Genomic DNA, 16,963 nt, shown 5'->3' with positions numbered 1-16,963 from the left:
CCACTGATGAGAAAATGAACTGTCCGTTCCACTGAGGGGAGAGAACTAGAAGAGAAGCAGTATGTCCAGAATGTTCCAGATTTGACTCCCTGCATCTCTTCCCTTCTGTGAGTTTAATCTGTTGTCTTGACCAGATGAATCAGAACAATTAAATATAACAGATCTCAGTGATTCTGTGGTCTCCTCTAGTGAATCAATCCACAAACCCAAAGCTGGCCCGAAGCACCCCTAAACCTGCAACTGGTTTTGCAGTGAGGACAGTCTTGTGAACAGTCCTCTAACTTTGTAGAATGCTGAATCTTTACTAAACAGGAAATAAACACAGGCTTGTGTCCCATGACTCCATGTCAGGGAACACTTCTGGGTTGGTTTTTTTTTTTCTTCCATAAGGTCAATCTTAATGGGCTTTCTAGATATCCCAGCAGGGAGCTGATGTTCACTTTGTAGGAGCACAGAGAAAAGCAGCAAGGAGGAGAGAAGGCATGGTGTTTGTTTTAAATGCCAGTTCAAATGCCAGCACACACTGGGTAGGGAGGCCTGGAGCATACAGAGTAGGAGGGATCTGGGGATGCACAACACTTGTCTAGCAAGCTTGAGACCTAGGTTCGATCCCCAGCACCACACAAGCCCAGCATGGTGCATCCATATAACCCTAGCACTCTGCAGGTGGAAGAGGGAGAATCAGAACTTCAAGGTCATCCTCAGCAATGTAGTGACTTGAAGGCTAGCCTGGGCTATATAAAAATCTCAGAACAAATACCACAAAAGGTTTGGAATGAAAATGTGCAGTTAACAGTTAGGGGACTCAGGGACCGAGATCCTTTAGGCTACCTAATAAAGCCTCATGTGTATCTCACTACTAAGCCAACCCTTTAGAATTCACTGCCCTGTTATGCTACAGTGCTTCTGAACCGACACATCAATGGCTACAGCACTGAATGTATTTCCGTACCACAATAGCTTGTCTTTGAACATGTCCAGTTCTGTCTCTATTCAAAAACATCTTTCTGAGAGTGGCAGCTTTTCTTTTCCTTTTTTTTATTAAGTTCTTTTAAAATTTTTATTTATTTGTTTGTTTTTTTTATTTATTTATTTTAGGTATGAATGCTCTGTCTGCATGTATGCCTGAATGCCAGAAGAGGGTATCAAATCCCATTATAAGATGGTTATGAGCCACCATGTAGTTGCTGGGAATTGAACTCAAGACCTTTGGAAGAGCAGTCCATGTTCTTAACCACTGAGTCATCTCTCCAGCTCGTGTGGCAGCTTTTCTCTCTTTCTTTCTTTCTTTCTTTCTTTCTTTCTTTCTTTCTTTCTTTCTTTCTTTCTTTCTTTCTTTCTTTCTTCCTTCCTTCCTTCCTTCCTTCCTTCCTTCCTTCCTTCCTTCTTTTTGGTAAACCCATGCTTATGGTGACTTTGTCTTTCAGCAGCATCATTTTATTAACTAGGAATAGACAAGAAGTTATCAGGGCATCTTTTTGAGGGGTGCGGAGTGATACCCTTTGAAGGGCAAGTTTCCAACGCATTAGTCTCTTATTTAATAAAGCTCTGTCCCTCTTGCACCCCAAGACTGATGTCTCTTTAGAAGAAGTCTCATAGGGAGCCAGATGGGGAGGGCCTAAGAGGGGCAGAACACAGGGTTTCCTGCCTGAGAACTCAGAGCAGTTAAGCTGAGCAGTGAGTGTGGCTGCCCCCTCTCGCCGCTCCCCGTGTTGGAGCTGTTCCTCTAAGCCACACCCTGGCAACCACTTTGGCTTCTGTAAACATTTGTTGAGCAAATGAATAGCGAGGTTGTGGTAAAGCAATGGCTGTGCCTCTTTAGGACACCCACACAGCTTCTCTGTGCTGTCAATACTCTGTTCAATCCTCTCCACCCTAGCCTGCTCAAGGAAGACTGCACAGGTCAGTCCACATCAGCATCATCTAGATAACAATTTACAAGATAGATTAACAGGATGCTGCACAGACAGCATTCTGACACACGCAGGATGAGCTAACCATGGCCACCACCCAAGCCCCTCAGAAAAGCGGCATGCACCAGGCTTGAACAAGGAGAGTCTGCCTTCTTAACTGCCAGCAAGAAGAGAACAACAGGGCGGGCTGTCTCTCAGAAAATACCAGTCAGTTTCTGTTTATACACCACAGCACGCTTACCACGGCCCAGCCCTGACATTTCGCTGACCCCACAGATGACTAGAACCTGGAAATGCTTCTCACCACCACTGCCTTTCAGGCTGAATCATCCCCGGGGACCTCCGGCTGCATGGCAGCTGACAGGTTTTGATTGTTCAAAGGTGAGCTTGTAGTACAGCCACTGGGAGAGCCAAGGGCACCAAGGCACTGAAAGGAAAGCCTGGTGTTTATACCATGAGCAGCCAGCGGGGCATCTTCGCTAGAAGTGAACGCTTCTCGGAACGGCCCACCCTTGGCCGTGCTGAGCCCTGCAGTCCGGGGGGTGGACCCCTCCTGCATGTACAAACACATCTTCTGTGCATTACCCCAATATAATGGAGACACACTTATGTGATCCTAGGATTTGAAACTCACACAAAACAGTGAGAATTAAGGAAAGAGGCTCAACTTGGCTTAATAGTAACTACCCAAACCTTCCCTTGGTCCCAGCAACTCCAGCAGGCATACTGACTCCTCAACCCCGAGTAACCCGAAACAGAATCCTGTCCTACTATGTAACGCTGTGTAACAATGTCCTCTTTCCTTGCTTACTTAAATCAGACCTGTTTTTATATCAACTACATCCCAGATGACATTTACTCATGGGGAAAAACTCAAAACAACACTCTCTGTTTTTTAAATCCCTCTCTCCTCCTCCCTCTCTCTCCTTCCCTCCCTCCCTCCCTCCCTTCCTCCTTCCCTCCCCGTCTCTCTGTGCATTTCTATGTGTGAATATGGCCACAGCTGTGCCATGACACACGTGTAAAGATCACAAAGCAACCTTGTGCCAGCCTTCACCTTCTCCCTTTAAAACACGGATCTTACCATCCACTCACTATACAGTGAGCTGGCCCCAATTACATTATGAGTTTGGGTGTGCTAAGTCAGGAAAGGTATGTACGTCAAGAGGCCATAGTTTGGATAGAAATCAAAGTGAAGAAATGAAACTCTTTTTAGTAGTCTGTGGCATACAGAGGAGGAAACCACAGCTGAAAAGATATGACAGAGGGTGACGTGCCCAAAGCAGTACACTTCTGAGAAATTAGTAGATTTGAAAATCATTTTTTTTTTTGGCATTACCAACTGAAGAATGTAATGAGTGAATTGGGACATTTTGCATGCTTGCATGTAAGTGGGATGTTACTTTATATAGATTCAAATTCAGCAAGCGGGTTATAGCCCTCTGGTGCACTAAGCTTTAAGACCTTCTGGGTTTTTATACATACTCTAACCTGTCCACAGACAAGCTTGGGACCGTTGGCAGCCTTTCTACATATCAGATTCCTTAACTGGTAACAGTGGAGTCCATCTCCTAGCTATGTTGTCAAGATGAAATATGCCTTCCTGTTTCCAGTCCGATATTGAGAGGCATCCACACAGCCACTCCTTCCTACGAAGAAGTGAAAAGCCAGCAGTTGAGTGGAAGATCAGCAACCCCTTTTTAGGTCTGTAAGAAACCAATAGCATGAACAGAGAGACTATTGGGTGTAGCTAGAGTTTTCCTGCCTTGCCCACAGTCAGGACAAATCTCTGTCACCCGCCAGTCCCACAGCCGCTCAGACCCAACCAAGTAAACACAAAGACTTATATTGCTTACAAACTGTATGGCCGTGGCAGGCTTCTTGCTAACTGTTCTTATATCTTAAATTAATCCATTTCTATAAATCTATACCTTGCCACGTGGGTTGTCTCCTACCAGCATCTTCACATGCTTCTTGTCATGGTGGCGGCTGGCAGTGTCTCTCTGCCTCAGCCTTTTGCTTCCCAGAAGTGGGCAAATATACAGAATTACAACTTGGAGTAGAAAACTACAGGTAGCAGTCTCTGTGGGGACCAACACCCAGGGAGGAGACCCAACCACAAATGACAAGTTATTGGAGAGATAAAAAACCCAAGAGGGACTCGGGTCTGGGTGTGGCATCATTTTGTGAATTCTGCCAAGCCCTCACTTTGAACATCAGAGGAAAATCCTTTGTGTTTCTAGAATCAAAGGACAAAACCCCAACTCTAGCTGACTCTATATATTTGGGGGTGAGGGGTTGGAAGGCTAGAGCAAGGTGCATTAGGGGGCTGATGTGGAGACTCAGAGGACCTGGTGAACTCTACAATCTAGGGACAAGAGCTCACCAAAAGTCTGAGACTGTGTCTATAGGCTGCAGAAGGCTTTCCCTCCCCAGCCAGACCTATATTCCCAATGACAACTTATAGCAGTCTCTTGTACCCAACTCATCAAGAAAAAAAATACAAGACAACAAAAAGGTCCAAGGCCACAATTTAAAAAAATACCAACCATCATAATCAGATTCCGATATGACAGGAACCTTGGCAGGCTAAGAATCTGGAACAATTATGGTCCCGTACCAAAGGCTCTGGGAAATAGGCAAACAGCGCACAAAGAAAGCAATAAAATACAGGGAGGAAGTCCCGGTGATGAAAAACACGTTCATAGAAATGTAGGCCACCTTTGGTGGCTCAAGAGTAGATTGGACACAGCTAGGAAAGAATCCCTAAGCTTGAGGTTTTATCAATAAAAACAAGACAACAGGCCTGATGGTTGGTGCCAGCTGTCAACTTGGTAAGATCTAGAATCATCAAGGAGACAAGTCTATGGGCACACCGGTGAGGGACTCTCTAGGTTAGGTTAGCCTCTGGACATGCTTGTGGGAGATTATCTTGGATTAAGTGTGGTGTGAAGGCTTTCCCACTGTGGGTGGTTCTATGCCCTGGGTAGGGTCCTGGAACATACAAAAACAGAGAGGGAGATCTGAGCACTGACAGTCACCTTGCTCTCTGCTTTTGATATGGGTGTGACATAACCAGCCTCTTCCAGCTCCTGCTGTCTCGACGTCCCCTCCATAATGGACTGCATCTCGAATTGTGAACCAAGATAAACCCTTCTGGTCTGAATTTGTTTTGGTCAGGGTATTTTATCACAGCAATAGGGTTTGAAGAAACTAAGACAGGGAGGGATTCCAAGTCTATTGGTGAGAAGACGCACTGTCGTCAAAATGTCCTTTCTTCCCGACTTGACCTACAGACTGAATGCAATCCCACTCAGAACTCCCCATAAGTCCAATATTTGTGGTTATTACTAGCTGATTCCAAAGTGCAGGGCCACATGACTGACAGCAGTTATCACAACATCAATAGATGAATGCCACTAGACAACTGATGCTATCTACCTTCAAGGCTTACTATAAGGCACAAGTAATTGAGACTGTGTGGTATTGTGAAAAGAAGAAAAACCCATCTATGGCACAGAATAGATAGCCCAGAAATAGACCCATAGAAATATAGTCAACTAATCTTTGATAACGGATCCAAAGCAATAGAGTGAAACAAGAATAAACTTTTCAACAAAGGGCGCTGAGACAACTGGACATGCACATTCAAGATAAAAGCAAATAATGTAGACACAACTTTTCTCTCTCTTCAAATATTAACTCAGATAAACCAAGCATAGGCCTAAATGTAAAACAAGAACACTCCTCTATGATATCTTGGGGCGGGGGGAGGGGGGGTGGGGGACAACAATGGTTATCCATGGTGATGAGTGTTAGCATCAACAAAGGCAAAATCCATGATAAGCTGGGCTTCCTTAAAATAAACCATTCTGGTCTGTAAAAGACACTGTAAAGAGAATGGAAAGAGAAGCCACAGAGTGGGATAAAAGACCTTCAAACAACATACCAGTTAGTAGTAAAAGCCTGGAGGCCAAACTCATCAATCTGCTTCCTACTCTTCCCCCTTTGTGTATGATACACAGCTATTCTGCCAGCAATCTATATCACCAGTCACGAAAAATTTTTAAAAAGTCAATGACAGGAGCTGGAGAGACAGCTCCATGGTTCAGAGCACTCGCTGCTCTTACAGGAGACCTGGGTTTGGTTTCCATCACTGCACACGGTGGCTCACAGCTCCCTGGAACTCCATTTCCAGGGACTCTAATGTCCTATTTAAAACTCTGTAGGCGCAGCATGTTTGTGACACACTTAAACACACTTATACACATAGACAACATATTCATGCACATAAAATAAAAGCAAAGTAAATACATCTTTAAGTTCAACAACAGCAAAAACAATAACAACAAAAAAAACCAGTTTAAATAAAATGAACCAGAGACATCACTAGATATTTCTCCTCCAAGGAAATACATCAGTAACAAATGAATATACAAATAGGTGCTCTAGATTACATGTCCTGGGGAAATTTAGATTAAAACAATGAAACATCACTACACACACCTCTCAGAATGGCTGAAAATCCAGAGCACCAACAATACCAAATGTTGGGAAGGATTTGGTGCAGGAGGAACATTCATTCCTGATGAGAATTAAAAACCATCTAGCTACCTTGAAAGGGTCTGATAATTTCCCACAAACTCAAATATAGTCTTAAGATACAATACAGCAGTCATGTTCCTTGGAATTTACCTACCCCAAAGACATGGAAACTTATCATTACAAAATCTGCACAAGAAATTCAGAACAGCATTGTTAACACTTGAAGGCAAAGAAGACATCCTTCAATAGATGAGCAGAATGTTGAGACCAGGGGTTATCATCTAAAACTAAAAGTGAGCAAGCTATCAAGCCATGGAAAGACACGGAGGAGACTGAAATGGATGGGTAAGAAGAAGCCAGTCTGTTGAGGGAGACATTGTAAGACTCTACCTGGATGACAAGTTGAGGAAACTATGGAGATAGTAAAGAAAGTAGAGTTGGGTTCCAGGAAGGAGGAAGGGATGAGGAGGCAGAATGCAGGGTAGTGGAGCTATTCTGTAAGACACTGTGATGATGAACACAGGCCAAAAACTCCTCAAAACTCACAGTAGGGAGAACAAGTGTGAACCAAGGTGTAGACTATGGACTTGGGTGATTACCATGTGTCAATGCACATTCACAAATGTGCCACTCTGGTGGTGATGTTGATAATGGAGGAGGTTTGGGGTGTAGGCAGGAAATCTTTATATCCTTTGATCTATTACACTGTGAATCTAAACTGCTCTGAAAAATCTAAGTCTTGGGTTGGGGATTTAGCTTGCTAGGCAAGCGCAAGGCCCTGGGTTCCGTCCTCACCTCTGGGAAAAAAATCTAAGTCTAGGTAAAATAGTAAGCCATGAATGATTTAATAAATGTTTAAATTATTCATAAAGAAATAGTCAGTACATGAGATGTGATTAGATTGATGCCCAGTTTATTAATCAATTAGCTATTCTTGTTGTTTCTGCTATTAAAAATATCACTGCAAGTAAGCCTTACTGAAATGCAGGGGGACAGTGATGGTACTTCCATTTACAGGAGCCTCTATGACATGAGGAAATGGAGGCTCAGAGAGGTTGAGAGCCCGGCGTAAGCTTACCCAGCACTGGCTGGTTCTACCCTGAAGACTCAACTCAAAACCCACTCTGCTTTTCCCCACTCATCCTCTCTCTGCAGCAAGAGGCTGTACACAAATCTATCTCCATCAGCAAAGATGCCTTGTTTACAATTCAGACTTTCAAGTGACATGATTGGATATCAAGTAACTTTGATCAAACCCAGCACCTCCAGAGATGGCTGCTTTAAAAGAGGAGGGGGTGCTTAAATTATTCAGCATCTAGTCCAGATTGGATAACACCCTTTTAAGGTATGAATCTCTTGCTAAGGCATGGCACTTATAAGGACCGGCAGGATGGGATGACAGGGCTCAAGACCCAGTGTGAGACCTCAGGGTTAAGTACTGGCTCCCTGGCTGACTGCTCTGGCACTGTAGACAAATTACCCAAACCCTCTGTACTCTAACTGATGGCTGTGCAGATTAAACATGACAGTGTAGGTTGATACACGGTGAGCTACTTAACTCTGAAAAAATAGAAGCCAGTAAGTAGCTTCTCTCATAGTCCAGGTGTCGCAAACTGTGGCATATGAGCATACAGTAAAAGGCAAAGCCCTCTACCTTTCTCAGAGTGAATGAACAGAATCCCTCACTCGGCACCATTTCTATTCCTCGAAACCGTGAGCTAAAAAAAGAATCCAGGGATGTTCGCTTGCGAGCTCCAGCTCATTTCCCTCCTTTCGGAGTAGTCAAAGGCTGCATTTTTTTCATCTTCTAAGCCTCCACATCAAGAGCAGGGGTTGAGGCAAAGGAGATAACTCAGTTGGCAAAGTGCTTGCTGTGGAGGAGCATGAGGAGCCAAGTTCAACCCCCAGCCCGGTGTGGTAATTAGCGCTCTAATCCCAGCCCTGGAGAGGAAGAGAATGGAGGATTGCTAGGGCTCGCTGGCCAGCCAGCCAAGCCTACATGGAAAGCTCCAGGCCAGTGAGAGATTGTCCCTCAAAGAACCAAGGAACCACAAAACCAGGCCGAGGTGGGCAGCACCTGGGGAATGACAGGCAAGGTTGATCTCTAGCCTCCATGCATCCACATGTGCTTGCTTCCACATGTACAGCTATGTGAGGAGGTAGACACAAATGCACACACCAAAAGGTGGAGGGAAGAATGAGTTTTGTTGCAAGAACAGGACCCTCCACGTTCATTTATATGCATAGCTGTGAACCACTGTAGGATTTTGATCTCTAGTCACAGCAAAAAAGCAGGGGACACAAAGAGGGTTGTTTGGGGGTGTTGTTGATGGGGCTGATCAAAATAAAATCTGTCAGTCCGTGCCTTCTCATTTAAATAGCTATCCAGCTAAGAGGGGAGCAGAACAAAAAGGGAGTGAGGGCCTGAGAAGGGACATCCTGCACCTACCAATCCCGTTCTTCTCAGCAGCAACCAGTGCCTCTCCACACTGCAGGTTACCCATCTGCATGACGCTTTTTACCTCAGCACTGGGACTAGAACCCACGGCCCTGCACATCCCACTCTGAGCTACGTGTCCAGTCCTCATTTCTTTTCTCAGCTACATCGCTAGCAGCCTTGTCTAACCTGCCAGCTTTAAACTCTACACCGAATATCAAATTCTTGTAATTCATATTCATTCCCCAACACTCTGTAGAGAAGCTCTGTTCCCCAAGCAGCTATGGAGGGAGGTTCTCATGCTTCCTCCTGCTTCCAGAAAACCTGAAGTCAAGATGGCAACCTTTCAGCAGGGAGTATTAGACCAACCAATTTGACAAAACTTGAATCTCCCTAGGGTTGGAAAAGACACCCAAGTAATCGTGTACCACTTAAAGTGGGGGATCCATTCTCAGGAAAGTGTGAAATTTGTGTTGTATAAACACTGTATTCATGGCAACAATAGTGACGGCTCTCTATAATGTAATTTTAAGAGACCAACATTACCAACATTATTATGCCCCTCACGATTATATTGACCTTCTCTCATTCCACATCAAACAGCATGAAAAGTCTGACTGGCAGCCTGCTCACCCCATAGTAAGACCCATTAATAAGCAGAATTAAAACTAAGACACCCATTTAAAATCCTCACAGGAAAAGGAGGGAAGGGTGAGAGTGAAGCACTGGGCATTTGGAAAACATCACCTGACAGACAAACACAGTGGGGTGTCCACAGAGACAGCAGCAGGGACCAGACTAGGTCAAAGGCCAGGGAGTTATCAACTCCAGGAAAGACAAAGACAAGACGAAGACACACACACACACAAACACACACACACACACACACACACACACACACACACAGACACACACACAGACACACACCACACACACACACACACACACATAGACACACACAGACACACACACAGACACACTCACACACACACAGACACGCACACACATACATACACACACTCATACACATACACACACACTCACACACACAGACACACACATACTCACACACACAGACACACACACACACATAGACACACAGAGACACATACATGCATGTACCCACATGCATATACGCATACACATGCATGTACACAGAGACACACACAGACACACACGCATATACACACACATATACACACAGACACACAGACACACACACACACACACATGTATACGCAGGCATGAACACAGGCACAAAAGGAGCCATGGTCCTGGTGTACTGTCGGATTAGTAGTGAAAACACTTGTTTAAGTAATTATATTGCAGACTTCAACTATTGATCTAATAAAATTCTGCTGTATAACTTTATTGAGGGGATGAATGGAAAGGAATTATGTCAATAGTAAGAGAACTATCATTTTCTCCCTCAAGTCAATAAATGACAAATAAAAGCAAGAAATACATATTTAGGAGTATAGCAGTAAATGGAAGGAACTAGACGAATGTGTTGTATATGAATGTAGAATATATGCCTCTAGAGAGACAAGGGGCGGGGGGACGAGGGGAGTCAACCTTTGCTTTCTCGGTGTTACAATATTTGGAGGTTTTCAAAAGTAGGAATGTGTGTTATATTCACCAAAAGTACACTTTTAATAGACAAAATCAAACTTTTAAATTTCCAGAGGATGTGATCAAAACTGGAGACTTTAAATACTTAGCTCAAACTGATCTCTATCCTTAAACTAAATGATCACAAAACACCTCAGACTCAAATGTACACACCCCTAAAAACATAATTTCTCCATAACTTACTACTTCAAAAATCAAAAGGGTTACAAACACCGCTTTGATGTAAAATGACCCCAAACACCTGATGGGTCTTCTAATTTCTCTGATCTACCATAAGAACAAATTGAAAGTGTTTGGTTGGGGGAGGCTAATCGTTTTATAACTGATCAAATCCTTAATATCTATCCTATTTTTGCTTTTAATCATTTAGATTCTACATCAAATACTTTGGTCTAATCAGCAATATCCATTGTTTTTTATGCCAATGTATATCACTTGAGAAATAACCAGACAAAGCATAACATTTTTTTTCTCCTAATAAAGGTAATTTACGGGTGTGCTTTTGCCTGCATGTATGTCTGTATACTGTGTGCATGCCTAGTACCCACAGGTGTTAGAACAGGGCATTGGATCCCTTAGAACTGGAGTTGCAGATGACTGTGAGCTGCCATGTAGCTGCAGGGAACTGAACCCAGGTCCTCTGGAAAAGCAGCCAGTGCTCTTAACTGCTGAGCCATCTCTCCAGCCCTGGTTTTAAGCATTTTTTTTTAAAAAAATGCTTACCCATTAAAGTCATAAGCTATGTTCCCCTCTATAATGACTCTGCACCACCTCACAATTTTCTGTGAAGGGAAGATTTTCTCTAACACCTAAGCACACCCGGTTCCATTAATATCTTCCTGAACTGAGCAGGTTTAGGCTGAGACATAATGAAGCTAGTACTGTGAGAACACAGGCACTCATGGGTGGGAACTGGTAATTTGTATTCACTTCTTGTAGCTTAGCTTTCAAAACAGACAAATTGATTTGACAAAAAAACGATTCTAACACAGCACTTAGGTAGAGTAAATTGCTTACCTCTGTTGGTTTATAGCAGTCTACGAGAGCTTCCTGGAATTAAATACACGGAAAGTCAGTTTTTATTTTTAAATCTATCATCTTCAAAGTGAAATCAAGTCATTTCTTCTTAATTTATCTTAAATTGTGTGCATGGGTATGTCTGTGGAGTATGTACACATGAGTGCGGTATCCATGAAGACCACAGAGGATGTTGGACATCCCATGGAGCTGGAGTTACAGGTGGTGGTGAGCCACCGGACATGGGAGCTGGGAACTGAATTCTAGTCCTCTGGGAGAGCGGCAAACACTGTTAATGGCCGAACCTTCTCTCCAGCCTCCTCATCTCATCTTTATTATTTTACAACGCTCTGTCAAGACTTTCTATTGACCACCCACAGTCACATTTTATTTCAGTACTGCTTGGTCAGCTAAGATATAAAAATGTCATTCATATACAGTCATGTTTTGTCCTTGATGTGGGTACATATGTACATATATACTGCATAGAGTTTTTGATTTACAAAAGACTTATTTTTTGGGGGGATATCACATTTTTGAAAATCAAATATAACACTCCCTAGATTATAAATGTCTCACTGAGCAGAGCTTGCTTTAAAGGATGGGTTTTGTTTTTTTAACTTCTTTCTGCACACACACACACACACACACACACACACACACACACACACACACACACACACACACCTTCCCTTTGGACTCCTACCTGGTTAATATTAAACTGGACATACTTAAAGCTGAGACCCTGCCTATGCAAGATGGTGGCAACCAGTGTGGACATGGGGAGAGGGCTCTGGCCATGATTCAGCCATTGATGGTCTTAGGTTCTTTCCTTACTCATCTGGGAAGCAAGCAGGAAAGGGGGACCAGAGGCTAGCTAAAAAAAAGCCCCTTTCAAGTTCTCAGCCTATTTTGTATGTCATTCTGTTTTTTCTAGAACGGATGTCTACTTTATCTTTTTAAAAAACTATTGTCTCCAAATGAAATCTACACACAAGGAATAATCATTGGAACAGAGGCTGCCCGCCACTCCCAGGGCACTAGTAATTATGATCACATTAATCACATCAATGAAGTAAAATGTGCACTTTGACTGGCTCCAGTCACCACATGCCCCTGGGGACAGCCAACAGCCACTAACAGTAATTACCAATGGGCGCTAAGAACAATGGCAGGTCACAGGTTAATTAGTTTTAGAAACTGCCCAGTGCAGATTTGAGAAGTGGTAGACCTGGCCTCCCACGGGAAGAGCTGTGGTTTATTGCTTTCCGCTAAGGAACATGAGGCACTTCCATCCCCACTGTTCCGGGGGAACACAATCAGGTGAGCACCTAATAAAAAGATACTTTACTAAACAGAATTACATTCCAAGCCATCTAATTCTAAAAATGGTTTTCATGAATGATTTAATCCACAGATGCAAGAGCAGAGCCCAGGGCTTGGATATTTATTTCCCCGATCTGGCACAGTCTCTTTCCTCCTCACCTGCCTGCACGGCACTTCTGCCTTCCCTGGAGATTGGCTTTCCAAGGTAGAGCCAACTCTCTCCCAAGAGAATACGCCTCCTCGGGAGTACTGCCCCGGAAGGTCCCTGGAAAACTGTCTGTTGTCAACAGCTGGTTTGTTATCAGACATGCAGTAGAAGGTGAAGAACCAGCACCAATGCTTTTTCTTTGTCGTGCAAAACGCCATTGTTCAAATGCGGGAGACTGTGTCCCCACCGGACGGCATCAGTTATATCCAGGTTTTGGAAACCCACATAGACCCAAACATCCATGATCAGAAAATTCTAGATACTGAAAGCTCTTCACCTGTAGTTTCGAAGCTCGTTCTTCCTCGCTGTCAGCATCAAGAAGATCATCAATGTCGATTTCAACGTCTGGCATTTCTTCTTCCTGGTGGGAGCAAACAAATGGGAGGGCTTTAGTTCAGGGAGAAACTCTGTAGTACACACCGAGGAAGGACTCCATCATCCAACCAGAAGGGGTGATGGGTAGAAGGGGAAAACAGGAGTAGAGGAGCGGCTGGGGTGGAGAAGGGGGATGAAGAAAAGGAGGTGGAAACGAAGGGTGGGAAAGGAAGGGAAGGGAGAAAAAGGAGGAGAAACAAAGGAGCACTTGGCGTCACATTCTGCTCCTAGCAGTAAATCACACCTATGAGTGGAACATAGACTGGCAGAGCACAGGGAAGGTGAGAATTGCAGCTTCTGATCCAACACGCACTCTTCGCTCGGGGGCCACACCAGTCTTTATTGTGGGCCCCAGCTCCCCTCCCAGCTCCCCCAGCTCCCCTCCCAGCTCCCTACCTCCCCTCCCAGCTACCCCAGCTCCCCTCCCAGCTACCCCAGCTCCCCTCCCAGCTCCCCAGCTCCCCTCCCAGCTCCCCAGCTCCCCTCCCAGCTCCCCAGCTCCCCTCCCAGCTCCCAGCTCCCCAGCTCCCCTCCCAGCTCCTCACCTCCCCTCCCAGCTCCTCACCTCCCCTCCCAGCTCCTCACCTCACCTCCCAGCTCCCCCAGCTCCCCTCCCAGCTCCCCCAGCTCCCCTCCCAGCTCCCCCACCTCCCCTCCCAGCTCCCGTTCTGTAGAAAACCCAATGCCACCACAGGCTTTTTGTTCAGAAGCTTCACCCAGTCAGACACTGATTCACCAAAGATGTATAATCCCAGGCCCAAAACGGTTCTGAGAAAGGTGCTCTTCCCACAAGAGAACACCTCATTCCCTCTGGACAAGTTCAGGCTGAGGAAGCCTGGAGCCCTGGGCACTGTTGGTAGCCTCTTGCTGCCATGAGAGGGGCCAAGTTTAGGACAAGGTTGACACGAGAGTGGGGAGAGCTGGGAAGACCAAGACAGTGACAGCAGGACAGTCTCTTCTAAAATAATGATAATAATAATAATAATAGTAATAGTAATAATTGGACAAGAAGGGTGGGCCTGGGAGGAGAGGGGAGTAAAGATGATTAAGGTATGTTGTAGGAAATTCTCTAAGAAATAATAAAAATATTTTTGAAGCAGTTTCTAGGTAAAACCACTAAGCCACCAGGCCAAAGCATGTCTGAGCAGATGCCTTACATCGTTGGAGCCGATTTGAGCTGAGCAATCACAGACATCCAGTCCAGAAAAGGGGGCGGGAAGGGTGAGAGCCTTCACTGGTTTGGAAGCGGAGTATCCAGTCACCAGTATTGGTGACCTCTGTCCCCTGGCCCCTATTCTGTCACTTGAGCCTTCCCTTTGCTTTCAGAGTAACACATTCTGACGTGAAAATAAAGCAGGCTGCGACCCACACCTATGTGCCTCCTCTTGTCCCGCGCAAGCGCAATCGCCTGCTGCCTGACTGTTCAGCCACTGCAGTGAGAGCTGAAGGGAGTCAGCGGTGGCTGGAGAGAAAGCCACACATGCGCACAGCTGGGGTCACCTGGCCTTGGCTGCTCCGTGTAAATAAACTACCTGGTCTTGACTTCCAGGCCAGGCTCACATTCTGAACCTCACCAACAATCTGATTCTGTATTCATCTGAAGCCATGGCCAAAAGGAACACTGGCAGGGGGAGATGTGGGGCGACCAGGGGGCCCTAAACAGATGAGCAGATGTGTAGACAGATTCTCCACAAGGAAAAGACCAATGAGGAGGCAAACACCAACAGCGACACTCCACTGGCTTGGAAAACATCTGGAGGAATACAGCGGTGTGTGTGTGTGTGTGTGTGTGTGTGTGTGTGTGTGTGTGTGTGCTCATGCAGGGTGCTATGGGAGGCCATGGGCTGGTGATTCATCCATAGGTGGCGCCAGGCAGGGCATTTACCCCTTAGGCATCCGCAGGCCAATGGATGAATGAGCCCTTATGATGAGCCCCAGTATGTATGTCTCCAAAAGTGAAGCTGGAGAATTCAGCTCCACCCTCTGCTCACCCACAGCCCATCACAGCTTCCATTGGTACCTTGTAAGACAAGAACACCTTTGCAGGTCTCAGCTGGCCCCATTCAAGGAAAGCTATGCAAAATAGACTCCCAAGTTTCCATCTAAGCCACAGGTGATGCTGCTTCCCTTGTACCTTGTCCCCGCTCCTCCCTAGAATAGATCTCCGGGTTCAGTATTTATCCCCTGCAGACATTGAACATTTATGTCATGACTTTGTGAAATCCAGCAGAGGTACCTGGTATAGACCCTGCTCAAGAAATGGGAGCTGTGGGCAGCTTGGAGTCTTCTGTTGTAGGAGACAAGGGCCCAGTCAATAATGACTACCCCCTCAGAACAGCACAGCAGCAGGGTGGTCCCCCCCAAAAAAAATAATCACAGGAACAGCTTTGATGCTGAGCCAAGCTTTATCAAACCAGCTTAGACTTGAGTGATGCTGTTTGCTCCAGGCAAGGCCACCTCAGCCAGATGTCCTCTCATTAAGAGTGCACAGGGCTGTGGCTTTCTGTTAGCTACTGTGCTTAACCCATTTCCCCAGTCCTGGAGAGCTAGGTTGTCTAATGTGGTCGCCACGAGTGGTATTTAAATTCCTCACAATGGGAGCCAGACATGGATTATGTTTCTTATTCACACCAACCACATTTCAAGTGCTCAAGCGCGCATGCCTTCTGTACTAGATTTAGAACATTTCATCATTACAAAGTGTCCCAAGGGGCAGCATGACCATGGAGCCTCTAGCCCTCTGGACCAGAGTCAGGAAACAAAGTCTCAATCTTAAGAAGCCTTATATCAAATGAGATTAAGAGGTACAGAGGAAATACTGAGTTTTAAGGTCACTCCCAGGTCACTCCTGAGAACGGAGATCACGTGGTTGGAAGACTCTTGAGCTCCTTTGTAAGAGACAATGCTGACACATGGTAAGGACTGACTGAGTAATAACCATAGGCACCTCAGGTAGTCATGGAGTCTCTGTCTGACCACATGCCTCAGAGGCCTGGGGCAGCCAAGCACACAGAACAGAAACTTTCAAAGGCTGGTGATTCTACATGATGGAGGTTCTTTTTGGCTCTGGACTCTGGATGTTGATCCTAGAACAATGTCAGACCCACTTATGCACAGGGCAGCAAAGACTCCCGTAGTCTATAGTAGCCTACCCAGAGTTTGGCTGCCTTTGGGTATTTGCCGCATATTAAAGCTGTGTCCACACAGAAGCTCTGCTGTCAGGAAGTGAAGCCATGGCCTTCGGAGTGTTAGAGAATATTATGAGTCCCGCCTCCACGTTTCTTTAGGCAAGAAGTCTACTGGTACTGTGACCCTAGCCAGCGTCCTGGGAGAGAAGTGAATCTGAGAGATACCTGTGCTCTCCCTTCAGCTATCAGGATATCACTTTTTTATTCTCAAATGTAAAATTAGTGCATTTAACAGGCATTCAAAAGTAAAAGCTGAACCTGGATCTCCAAAGGAAATATACCAAAGGCTTCCACTCACCACCTATCAGAGGAATAGACCACA

General features: G+C 45.3%; 1 protein-coding gene across 1 annotated transcript in view; it reads right to left on the bottom strand.

The window, feature by feature from the left end:
- Window positions 1–16,963, bottom strand: part of Ppp1r14c (protein phosphatase 1 regulatory inhibitor subunit 14C) — a 94,854-nt gene that overhangs the window by 23,174 nt on the left and 54,717 nt on the right. Inside the window, exons 2-3 of the mRNA XM_028858203.2 lie at window positions 13,356–13,439; window positions 11,545–11,577 (exon numbers count right to left, since the gene is read on the bottom strand). Of these exons, the coding sequence (XP_028714036.1) occupies window positions 11,545–11,577; window positions 13,356–13,439 (117 nt within the window). The remainder of the gene's footprint in view (window positions 1–11,544; window positions 11,578–13,355; window positions 13,440–16,963) is intronic.

Source organism: Peromyscus leucopus, chromosome 8a (genome assembly GCF_004664715.2).
Source record: "Peromyscus leucopus breed LL Stock chromosome 8a, UCI_PerLeu_2.1, whole genome shotgun sequence".
Classification (NCBI taxonomy): Eukaryota; Metazoa; Chordata; class Mammalia; order Rodentia; family Cricetidae; genus Peromyscus; species Peromyscus leucopus.
Note: the sequence above shows the minus strand (reverse complement) of the source record. Positions and strands in the feature narration are given on the sequence as shown.